The sequence below is a fragment of the Haliaeetus leucocephalus genome, unplaced genomic scaffold (genome assembly GCF_000737465.1).
Source record: "Haliaeetus leucocephalus isolate CR32 unplaced genomic scaffold, Haliaeetus_leucocephalus-4.0 Scaffold1007, whole genome shotgun sequence".
NCBI lineage: Eukaryota > Metazoa > Chordata > Aves > Accipitriformes > Accipitridae > Haliaeetus > Haliaeetus leucocephalus.
Window position 1 is genome coordinate 3,721,150 of NW_010973443.1, and position 12,779 is coordinate 3,733,928.

Here is a 12,779-nt window from a genome sequence, read left to right on the forward strand (position 1 = left end):
ATCTAAAACAGTAACTTTTGGGAGTTAAGTTGATACATAAAAGACTTCAGTACACTATCAAGACAGTACAATAAACTGGTTTCAATCTTTTGTTCATCCAAACATCCAAATCAATACTTACAAGTATTTCAATCCTTGCTTTCAGCAACTGGTCTTTCTTGATATTCTGTACATGTATAACTGGACCAGTTAAAATGTTTGTTCCTGCATTACTGCAGTCCACAGAATACACAGGAAGGTTTGAAGCACCTAAAAACTATTTAAAATATAAAATTAAACTTCAGGTTTCTTCTACAGAACTACTAGGATTATTCCAGAAAAGATTATTTATACAAGTCCAAACATATATAGGATTATTTACAGATAAATTTGATAAGATTTCAGTTTTCCAGAAGCTTGCAAGATCAACACCTATATTTTTTCACAGGTCATAAGAGATGTGTAGGAGAAAGGAAGAAGTTACAGAAGTAATATTTACTGTCTATTTGACTGTTTTGTATTAACACATAAACACTAGTCTCTTTTGCCATTATGGCAATAAATTCAACTATGTTGTTAAATAAACCTCCTTTTTATTAATTTTCTAAAAATCACACATTAAAAAGAATTTAAATACCAAGTTCAACATGTCATCATACTACTGCAGACCTAGTCTACAGAAAAAGAATGTACGAATATAAAGTGTAAACAGAATGCAGACTTTTTTGCAGTGGGAAAAACATTTTTGTCTATCTGTTCTTGCTGGAAGACTGATTTCACTAGAACTGGAAAAGTCACCTTCTTGAGTTAATAAAAAATAGGTCCAAAAGGGCAAAAGTTTTTTCCTTCTAAAAGCCACAGTAATGCCTGTATTCCCTTCTGAACTTAGATAAATGCTTATGATAATAGTCTTATCTAGTATTATTTTTAGGCACCAGACTTACATTTTCATCTTTAAAAACAAATCAAAAGTAAGCTGTAGGAAGTTTTTTTCCTGAACAAATTTTAGCACTGTATATGGCAACCATGACCTAAAATACCTTAAAATTGTACCTATATATCCTCACATAATTTTCTCTTCCATTTCTAAGGCCAAGTTCCTCTGATTCTGAAACTTACTGAATGACTCATAATAGATGAGGCAAGAGAGTCACAGTTATGGTCACCAAGCTACAGAAACTTCAAAAGCATTATTAAAGATAATAAAATCTATCTAGATGCCAAAATAGCCTCTTTTCCCAGCCCTTTAAAAAGCAAGTATCAAAATCCTCATGACACATAATGAAATGCAGCTTACCTTACAATGAACTATCAACTTTGGCTGTGCTGTTATATTTCCTGATTCATCCAGTACTTCAACCTGAAAGGGGAAAGCTGTACCATTTTCAATCTTTAGAATTTCAGAATCTGGTTTTACTTTCAATTGATGAGGAGGGCCTGTAAAAATGCAAAATTGCAGAACAGTAGTTATATTTTAGGTAACTTGTGAGACACTGGATTTCAATTTTTGCTAACTCAAAAAGTTTTTAAAGCTAAGCTACCAAGTTATTTGTGGTAACAAACCATTTAGACCAATTCAGGTGTATTGGTTTATGCCAAGAAGTTCTAGATGCTTCCTGTCCTTCAATACATACCACCTGCCAATCTTTTGAATGAATTCAGTGAGGAATACTTAGATAAACCTGATAAACTTCAGCATATACAAGGTCTAAACACATGATATAGTGCTATTTACATACTATAAAGATTCACATTCATCAAAAAGAAACTTGGAGGTTTCTCCTGATATGTTAAAACCAAAGATATTAATGTTGAGATATCTGATCAATCATAATGTGCAGCAGTTTAACTACCAAAACCACCACAGCTACAACTCGCATGCAAAGAAAAGCAAAAGAAAATTTTGTTGGCACTACTTGGATAGTGAAGTGAAGCTATTCAAATAAGTCTACCCCCTGGAACATATAATTATTTTATGAGTTTTAAAAAAGAGAAGGAAGTAATAGAAGGAACAAAGAAGGCCATTTTTCAGAAACATCTTTTATGCATCATTCATTAAAACTTCCATTTCAAACTCACTGGTTGAAGAACAGGAAGGAAAGACTGAAATAGCTTTTATTCACTCCTTCTTCAAAAAACAGCTTTAAAAGCCAAGGATAAGTCCAATGAGAAGAAAGGTAGTGAAGCATCTCTACACTGCCAAAAGCAAAAGATTCTAATGAAGGATGAAGTTGCCTTCAGTCCAAGGTAAATAACTAACCAATACAATACAATACAATCTGTCTCAGGTCAGATCATTCCACTCCATTTTCTACATGAAGCCTTAGCTCCCCAAAAGATAAAGAATAATGAAAGAAACTGTGCATTGTTGGCCTAACAAAGCTTGAAGTATACCATTTCTCTGCAAAAAAATGAGATGGGAAAGCCCAAAGTTTGGTAACCTGGGAGGCCAAAAATCAGCCTTCAAACTATACCTTATCTCCCAAATCCAGAAAATCCCAGGTAACAAGCAATAACAAGTATAATACAATGGAATCCTCAATATCAAGACATCCAACAAAACTTAAAATTCAGGTAAGGGCAGTGGACTTACAGACTTCTATATTGCTCTCTTGTGTTATGATAAAGGCAACATGAAACACTAAAAATTTCAGACAAAATCCCAACTGCCAAAGCATACCCCGCTTTGCTGGGGTAAGAAACTAAATGAGCACTTATTCATTCACAAGATGTTTTCTCCAGGGAAAACAAGTCAATGCAGATCAGTACAGGTTAAAGGGCTTAATGCTGAAGAAAACCAAGATAAATCCATTCATTCATTCAATGGTGCTAGGTTAGAAAAAGATTTTAAATAATTAAAGAAGTGAAAAATCAGTCTCAAGTAAGCAGACAAATTCCAGCTGCTAGAATAATAGACATGATTGGGCTGTGAGTTTGATGTTATTCCTGCCAAGAAAGACATGCCCTTAGCTTTATTTAGTTTCAGTCATCCCTTGGATGAGCTAGAATATCCTTTTTTATGCCTCACTAAATATTTTACCTTCTTGGGAGAAGAAGCATTTCATTAATAGTGTCAGAATAAATTTCAACAGAAATTCACCAAATATTTTAAGGATACTTACCAGGCTGCAATCTTATTTTAAAGATTTGTGTGTCTTCTTTCAAACCAGGAAGAGTAACTTTCAGATTAAAGTTCTAATGAAAGAGTATTTTAAATATTAGCCTTAAACAAATCCAGATCATAAATTATCTCACATAGTCATGTCAGTTCATATATATATATAAATTTCAGAAGTCCATCCAAATTTTCTTGCACTACTACATAAATCAAGATTTTTTTTCATGTACTAGTATCTGTATTTTTCATGTTACTGTTTCCATAGATGTTCAATCTAGGATTTGCATGTTAAACTACATGGTTCTGAAAACATTAAAAGCAGCTATCATAACTTGTGGTTTTCTGCTTAGAGGCTGTTTTAGTTGGGGAAAAAATATATCAGTTCAAAAAAAGTAGTTTTAAAGAAAGTGCCTGCAAGTTCTGTGTTCATTATTCCTTAGCTAATTGCCTGAAGCAAGGCAGCACAATTACTATCCATCTCATCTTTGAATAAGGTCATAAGAAAAACAATTGCTGTAGAACTGCATCGCTAAAACTGATTTTCACATTAAAATCAGAGAATGAAGCATTCTAATCAATAATCTTAAAAGTTCCAACTTTAAAAACTAGTTGCACTGCAGATATGTGAATTTCGTATTTTATATGTTTGATATTTGAAAGTATTTAGTTGCAATTCATGAACTGTCATTTTTACACATTCAGAAATGCTGCCTCTGGAAAGGTTTAGTTTCATAATCCTGGCTTATGCCCTTCCCATGCCTGACAGGGTATGCACAACATTAACACCTTGTAGACTGGATGAAAACAATCAGGTAGTTCTTTTGGTTTGAATCATAGAATCGTTTAGGTTGGAAAAGACCTTCAAGATCATTGAGTCCCACTGTCAACCCAACACCACCATGCCCACTAAACCATGTCCTGAAGTGCCACATCTACACATTTTTTGAACACCTCCAGGGATGGTGACTCTACCACTTCCCTGGGCAGCCTGTTCCAATGCCTGACAACCCTTTCAGTAAAGAAATTTTTCCTAATATCCAATATAAACCTCCCCTGGTGCAACTTGAGGCCATTTCCCCTTGTTCTAGCGCTTATTACTTGGGAGAAGAGACTGACCCCCACCTTGCTACAACCTCCTTTCAGGTAGTTGTAGAGAGTGATAAGGCCTCCCCTCAGCCTCCTTTTCTCCAGACTACACAACCCCAGTTCCCTCAGCCACTCCTCATAAGACTTGTGCTCCAGGCCCCTCACCAGCTTCGCTGCCCTTCTCTGGACACACTCCAGCACCTCAGTGTCTTTCCTGTAGTGAAGGGCCCAGAGCTCAACACAGTTTTGTTTGCTGGGTAAGAGAAGCAGAAAGTGCAACAAGGCCTGGGCCAGATGCATCACAACTGCAGCCACATGAAACTCATGAGCTCCCCAGCTGATGGCTGGCCACAGAGGTGCATGAAAACTCTCCAGCTCTGACCAGCAAGCCAACCACACTGGTCTGCCTGCAAGCCAAGCAGCACATATCAGCTAGAGCTCCATTAAACCAAATGGTGAATCACAAGAAAATAGGAATATACTGAAAAGTTTCATGTTGGGGGACTAGAAAAAAATAAAAGGGGGCGAGGGGATGAGGGAAAAATAAGGTAGGAAATAAAACCACAGGAAACCACTATAGCTGCTAGCTGCTGTTTAATGTTAGTAAGTTGAATTCTTCAGTAGTTCATTCACTCAAGCTTTGTATTCATGCACTAGACACTCCTGTGCTCCTCCTTTTTTAGTTTCAACCCCTTTTCTGCAATACTAATTTTTTACTTAATACTCTCTTCTTAATACTGCACTATTTTCTGCCTCTAATTAACCAGTTTACATGTTTAACTTCATTCCTTTTAATCTTTCAACATCTGCGTCCTCTAGGGAAGTATTTTCCCTTATCCTTCATGATCCCTTTATCTACTTTCCTTTTGCTTTCAAGTCTGCTTCTAGGTATACTGCAGTACTTTTTAAAATAAAAAGAAGAATAAAGAAATATTATTTTCCTTTTTTAAACTCCCTTCTTACCCTTCTCCTGACTGTATTCAAAATCCTATAAGGCAGCAGTCTTCTTGATAATGCTTACACACTTATCTTAAAATTTTCTCTTTGATTCCACCCACGATCAAAATATACTTCCTTCTATCTTGACTGGTTTGGGTGGAATTAAATCAATGATTACAGAAGTAAATGAAGTCTGCTTTCTCTTTCTTCTCTATCAATGCTTCCTTCATTGGCAACTGTTATATTCTGTATTTCCCATCTCAATCAAGTTTCTCCTCTCCATTTGGCATGATTATTCCTTCAACGTTTTTTTCCTTACTCCTTTCTCTGAAAAACACTAACTTTAATTTTTTCCATGCTCTCCATTTCTTCCTTTTTCTTCTTTCATTCACTTTCTCCTTCTAAATTCTTTCCAGAATCCTATTACTAGCTGTTTCTCAGAGGTATTTTAGCTGTTCTGCTACCATTTCAAAATTAACTTTTAAAATACTGAAAATTTCTCCTATGTTCTTCTCTGCTTATTTTAATTTAAGCACTCAAAATTATACTGTATTTATGTTTTAAGATTATCTGTTGGTTTTAGTCTGTTGTCCCACCATCCTGCTTTTTGCCATTGTTTTTATTACCACCTTAAACAATCCTTTTTTCATATAAATTAGAACCACTACTTTCAGTGCCACTTCCTTTATTGCCTCCAACATTTTATTCAATTAAGCAACGTGAGAAAATAACAGCCCTTCTTTTCCATTATTATGGTATGGTATTATTTCTGTACTGCAAGTTCCTTAAATGACTTTTGGTCTAGCCCCTCACCAAATTTATGTCTTGCCACAGCCTGGCACTTCTGCTCCTACACACTTTATTTCCCATAATCCACCTCTATCCTCTGTCTTTCCACCAGCAAAATTATTTTCTTTTTTCTAAACAACAATATTAACAGTATAATGAGGTATCTTCAGCTACCTCAGTTCCTAGCTTTGTCTTTACTATGTTAGACTGCAAGACTAAATGACAGTATTAGGACCTGGGTAGAATACTGTGTAAATATGCCATCTACATGATTTTAATTCTTTTTTTTTCAATCTTCAAATTTATATTTATCAGAAGCATTAAGATCTGTTTTATGAAAGAAATCTTTTTAGCATGTAACATATGTTTTTGTTTTTACAGTAAATTAGCAGCTTGACTAGGTGCTGAGAATCCATCAATAACAGGTTGGATTTGGATGACATGTATTTGCTACAAAAGTGGAAACAGCATTTTGCAAATGTCTAGAGAAGCTCGAGTAGTTACGGCTCATATTAACTATTACCACTTATCTCAATTACAAGAATGAAAGATTTCAGTGCTCCCTATGCTATTTCAGTGCAAAGGTCACCAGGATGATTTGGCTTAAACCAATTTCAGCACAAGTTTAAACTAAGACAGCTGATTTAGCACGCTAAGTATACTCTACCACACACTCATGTGTTGCTCAGCCCCTCCAGCTCCAGTCCCATCCGCTAACAGAATGCAGCTGTGGGAAAGACAAATTGCTCCAGGTAGAGCCGTAAGAGACCATTTGAAAATATCCCAAGAAATACCTGTAGTCATTAGTGTAGACCAAACTTAGATAACACTATGTGTTGTATTTTACACGAAAATTATTTGCTCTGTGGGTTTTTTTTAAAATATGTTACTTCAAGTTTAAATTCATTAGCCTACCTTGCCCTGGCAACTATTTATACAGCCTTTAGCAGTGACACCCTTAATGATGCACTTTGTTCCTGCAGTTACTTCTCCATACTGCAATGACAAACCACTAGAAAAATACACAGAAAACAAATGAGAATCAATTTAAAAATAAACACTGTGTTTTGATATACAAGAAACTTTCAGATATTCTTATGGAAATAAAAGCAAAAATGCCAGTCAATTTATGTGAAAAGTATCCAGTATATCACTCAGACAAACCCCAAAGATTTACTATATTAATGTCACATGAAGAAAGGACAAAAAAATAATTAAAAAGAAAATGAGATGGTTGAATTACCTAGCTTCAAGAATTGGTTTCATGGCAGTTGTAAGCTGTGTTGCATGACCAAATTCATCCTGCAATTCCAAAGGAATATTAAAAGGTACTCCAACCCGAAAAGGAAGCTCCAAAAGACCAACTGAAAATTTCTCTGGTTTGCCCTCTAAGAGAAAAGAATAATATATTTTTAGAAGGAATATGCATGTTCATTGGCTTTTTCTTAGTTAAAGCTCCAATTAAATCAAGTGGTTTTCAGCCTTGAAGTAAATAGGCTGTTCAGAATACTGTTGTAACCAAAATCACAGTTTATTGGTTGATCCCCTTTTTTTAACTTACACTAACATAAAAACAATAGTTAAAACCTAATAGCAGTAGACTACAGTATAAGAAACATAACAGGACAGCCCAAACTTCCAAAGTACTTAGAGTATCAATACAGCACCTGAAAGCGGGTAAGTTCCTCATAGACAGCTTTTCTTAAACATTTAGTTGCTTTAGTTCTGTTAAAATAAAATCATTCATGCAAAAAACCATTTTTGTTCTACAGCTATCCCAAATTTGAGAGATAAAGATGAGTAATGATGAGTATTTGAAAAAGAAACGTGAGTGCATCCTTTCTGTGAAATCTGGCCCCATTAGACTGCCTCCAATTAGGCACTAAAAAATGAGACCAAACAGAGCAGTACAAATGGCACCTTGCAAAAAAGAGTAATGTTTTGTGGAATAAAACTGTCTTGGCCAAGTGGCCTTTGAGAAAAGAAGCAATACAGTGCTGAGCTAAATGGTAGATAAATATCCTATCAAGTTATTTTGGACTCAAGTTAGGAACTACTTTCACTACCTACAGGTGTCATTATCAGGCAGCTTCTTTTGCACAAGAGATGTGAAAATCATGGGGTGAGAGAAAATGTTACCTTGCATTGGCCAAAATTATTATTGGTTACAACAACAACAAAAAGACCTCAACCTTACAGTGTTTACAATTTTATTTACAAGTGAATTATAAAACTGTGAAATGATTTGACAAAATAACAGTAGAAGAACTTCTGCGCTGTCAAAGTGAATAACTACCAAAATAACATGTCTGAACTAGAACCAGAAAACTTACAGATTGACTTAGGAAGTTCAGTTTTAACTGGCACTTATGATGATTTTTTAGCTTGGCAAGAAGAACTGTAAACACTGAGCAAGAACCTGCTGTTAGAGAAATAAAATAATTTGTTTCTCAGACAAAAAGGCTGCTGATTTCAGTTTAGATTAATTGTTCTTTTCTGGATTTTTAGAATCTATATACATAAAAGGTCACACAAATATTAATATTTTGGAATAATGAGTGCAAGGATTTATGGCTGCGTCTGAGACAACACAAAACATTGCAAAAATAAAGACTTTTCAACACTGAAGATATTAAAAATGTCAAAATATCTTCTGACTAGATAAAAAAGCAGCAGCAGATAGCATGAGTTGCTTTGGTACCCCTTGTGTTAAAAGTACCAAACTATTAGTTCATTAGATTTTTAGAGTGTGTATTCCTTTCCAAGCAGATCTGTCCATTTCAATTGTTATGGCCAAAGGAACCTTTAATTGAAAGCTGCCATGCTGGGGAAAGCCACAATACTACCGAAAAATAATTTTTAAAATAGAGAATGCAACTTTGCAACTTTTAAGATTCTCTTTTTGCTTTGATAGAGATAAAGAAGGAGCAGACATGGTTCATTTATGTATTTGTTCAGAGAAAGAGAGATAGATATTTTTTTCTTTTCTTGGAACTTCACAGAAGTACCTTGAGACTTCAGTGCCAGGTTTTCAGACATATGTTTAAAAAATTACTCCTTTCAAGTAATGCCAAACATTTTTCTGTATTATCATACAAGAATACCTCTTTCTATTCTGCCAGTAATACTTTTGCAGAAATTTTTAGAAGAATATGCTACAAAGAACTCTTTTCTTCCTAAAGGGTTTGCATTCAAAGCCTCTAGTTTTGCGGAAAAAATAGGAGGCTACTGAAAGCATCTATTTTTTCTTGAGCTTCTGGAAACAGATGTTAGCTCTACCTCCTAAACTTGTGATGAAAATATCCATTTCAATATTCAATGCTAAGGAAGTACTATTTTTTTGTCTTCCCCACTCTCCGTCTCCCTTGTAGATAAAGCTCACAGAATGGTTGGAGTGGGAAGGGTTCTCTGCAGGTCATCTTATCCAACGCCCTTGCTTCAAGCAGGGCCACCTAGAGCCAGTTGCCCAGGACCATGTCCAGAAAGCTTTTGAATATCCCCAAGAATGGAGACTCCACAACTTCTTGGGCAATCTGTGCCAGTGCTGAGGCAACTTGTGCCAGTGCTTGGTCACCCTCTGATATTCAGAGGGGACCTGCTGTGTTTCAGTGTGTGCCCATGCCTCTGGTCCTGTTACTGGGCACCAACTAAAAAGAGCCTGGCTCCATCTTCTTTACACTATCCCATCAGGTATTTATAGACATTGATAAGATCCCCATGAATCTTCTCTTCTCCAGGCAGAGCAGTGCCACGTCTCCTAGATATGAGAGATGCTCCAGTCCTTTCATCACCTTCATGGGCCTTTGCTGGACTGTCTCCAGTATGTCCATGTCTCTTGCTGAAGATACACTCTGCCCCATCATCCAGATCATTAATGAAGACATTAAACAGGATCAGAACCAGTATTGACCCTATTGACCCCTGGGGTAACCACTAGTTACTGGCGTCCAACTAGACCACGCCATTGATCACCACTCTCTGAGACCAGCCGTTCTGCCAGTCCATACTTCATCAGTTTCTCTATGACTTATGAGAGACAGTGCTGAAAGCCTTACTGAAGTCTAGGTAGTCAACATCCACTACTCACCCCTCATCTACCAAGCTAGTAATTTCATCATAGAAGGTGAATCCATGCTAACTACTGATAATTTTGTCCTTCATGTGCCTGAAAATGGTTTCCAGGATTAGTTACTCCATCACCTTCCCAGGGATTGAGACAAAGGTGACTGGCCTGTAGTTCTGTGGGTAGTCCTTCTTGCACTTTTTGAAGACAGGAGTAACATTTGCTTTCCTCCAATCATCAGGTAGTTCTTCCAATTGCCATGATTATTCAATTACTGAAAGTGGCCTTACAATGATATCAGACAGCTTGCTCTGCCTCATGTGTGCACACCCCATCATGGTCCATGGACTTACATATGACTAGTTTGCTTAGGTATTCCCTGACCTGATCCTCTTCCACTAAGGGTATCTTCCTTGCTCCAGACCTTCCACCAGTCTTTGGGGCCTGGGATTCCTGAAGGTCCATCTTGCTAGTAAGTATCGAGGCAAAGAAGCTGTTCAGTATCTCAACCTTTTCCATGTCCTGTGTCCCCTGCCTCATTCAGCAAAGGGCCCATGTTTACCCCAGTCATCCTTTTGTCACCTATATATTTATAGAAGCCCATCTTGTTGCCTTTGATACCCCTTGCCAGGGACTCCAGTTTCAATGCAATTGGACTCTGGCTTTCCTAACCCCATCCCTGCATGCTTGGATAGTGTCTCTGTATTCTTCCCAGGTTATCTGTCCCCACTTCCACCTTCTATATACTTCTTTTTTGTGTTGAGTTTTGCCAGGAGCTCCTTGTTCATCCATGCAGTCTTCCTCATATTTTTGCCTGACTTCTTATTCATTGGGATGGACTAGACTTGAGCTTGGAGGAGGTGATCTGTGAATATTAACCAGGTTTCTTGGCCACCCTTTCTGTCCAGGGCCTTATTCCATGGAACTCCACCAGGCAGATCTTCAAAGAGGCCTAATTTTTCTCTCCTGAAGTCCAGGGTTGTGAGCTTCCTTTTTGCCCCCCTTCCTTTCACGATCCTGAACTCTACTATCTCATGGTCACTGCAGCCAAAGCTGTCTTCAGCTTTCACATCCCCAGTGAAACCCTCTTTGTGAGTACCAGAGTACCTCTCCTTGTTGGTTCCTCTATCACTTGAGTCAGGAAGTTGTCATTGATGCACTCCAGGAATATCCTGGGTTGCTTATGCTCTGCTGTGTTGTCTCTCCAGCAGATATTAGGGTGGCTGAAGTCCCCCACGAAGACCAGGGTCTGTGAACATGATGCTGCTTCTGGCTATCTGTAGAAGGCCTCATCCACTTGTTCTTCTTGGTCAGATGTCCTATAGCAGACACCCACTACAGTGTCATCCATATTGGTTTGCTCTTTAACCCTCACTCATAAAATCTCAGTTGGCTCATCATCCATCTCCAGGCAGAGCTCCATGCATTCCAGCTGTGTCTTACATAAAGGGCAACTTCACCTCGTCTTTCTGGTCTGTCTTTCCTAAAAAGCCTGTATCCATTGCAACTTTCCAGTTATGTCAGCCACCTCACATCTCCATGATTCTAACAAGATCATAGCCCTGCTGTCTCTAACTTATGTTTATTCCCCATGATGCATGCACTAGGGTACATGCAGTTCACAGAGGCACCAAAGCATGCTGATTTCCCAGAAAGGTTTTGGCGATTTCTCCGTAATGGTGTCATGTAGGCATTTCCTTGCATACATGCAAATGCTAGAGGTGGGCTCACTTCAGCACCATTTTGTTGATTTTCTGATTTTGAGATTTTTCTGTCACTTCATTCCAGGCCCTTTGCTCATCAACCATGTCCATCACTCCCTCATAGGGCTGCTGATAATGCTCTTCCTCCCTTGTCATTCCTAGTTTAATTTCAGCTTGGTTTTTGCCACTTCAGAAAAAGGCAAAGTCACAGCATGGCAAAAGGGCTGAACAAAAGTTTTCCTTTTGAACTGGAGACTGAGAGCAGAGACCAAGAGAAGATCTATTTTTTTAATGTATGTAGGCCACAAATTTTTTTAATACTATATACAAGCACACTCACATAAAAGGATGAGTCTTGGTGATAAGACAGAGCAAGAGATGTATAATCCACAGTTAGCATGTATTTTTGCAAACTAATTTAGCAAGTAAATACAGATTTTCTTTAAGATGAATTATGATGTACAGAATCAAAAGTACAGATTTTTTTTTTTAATCCTATGAAGTCTCATTTACAGATAACGTATTATTCCTTTATAATTTAAAAATTAATTGTGTTTCATATTGCTGAACAGAAAGAGCGACTTCGAACTAGTCTATAGCTTTACTCTTTTTCATAAATATATGCCTATTTTCCCCGGAAATTAAATCTTTTCAGCAAAAATGAATAAAACTTCTTCAGTCAGAAAAACAAAAACTAACCAGCCACTAACAGATAAATGCACACAAATAAATCAGAAAATAAAATTAACATCTTTGAGGATGAGAGAAACAGGACTAGCAACGCTGTACCAGAAACATGATGTAACCCTACATTGTACATCTTATGGTCTTCAACAGTGTCATTAAAATCAGAATTCGTTAATTTTCTTTAGAAGATATGATCAGTCACATCTATTTTAGGTCACATACGTACACATCAGAGTGTATGGCAAGACAGAGTAACACCAGACATATTTAACAGCATTATTTCTATTCTGGTATTCCAGCAAGTATTTTATGATGGTTAATCCAAAGATACACACCTATTATAACTGAATGAGAGTTTAGTTTTGCATAGGAAACCTCTTTTAATTAAAAAAAAAAAAAAAAAAAAAAAAGAGAC

At 37.0% G+C, this 12,779-nt stretch overlaps 1 protein-coding gene across 10 annotated transcripts in view; it reads right to left on the reverse strand.

Moving 5' to 3' along the window:
* SMCHD1 (structural maintenance of chromosomes flexible hinge domain containing 1) overlaps window positions 1-12,779 on the reverse strand; it is a 90,034-nt gene that overhangs the window by 37,608 nt on the left and 39,647 nt on the right. For all 10 annotated transcript variants that reach the window (XR_775457.1, XR_775456.1, XM_010584867.1 and 7 more), the window contains 5 exons: window positions 7,155-7,299; window positions 6,827-6,923; window positions 3,102-3,174; window positions 1,277-1,416; window positions 122-256 (listed from right to left, as the gene is read on the reverse strand). Coding sequence is in view for 8 of the 10 variants with exons in the window: in XM_010584867.1 (XP_010583169.1) it covers window positions 122-256; window positions 1,277-1,416; window positions 3,102-3,174; window positions 6,827-6,923; window positions 7,155-7,299 (590 nt within the window). In the remaining 2 variants the exon portion in view is untranslated. The remainder of the gene's footprint in view (window positions 1-121; window positions 257-1,276; window positions 1,417-3,101; window positions 3,175-6,826; window positions 6,924-7,154; window positions 7,300-12,779) is intronic.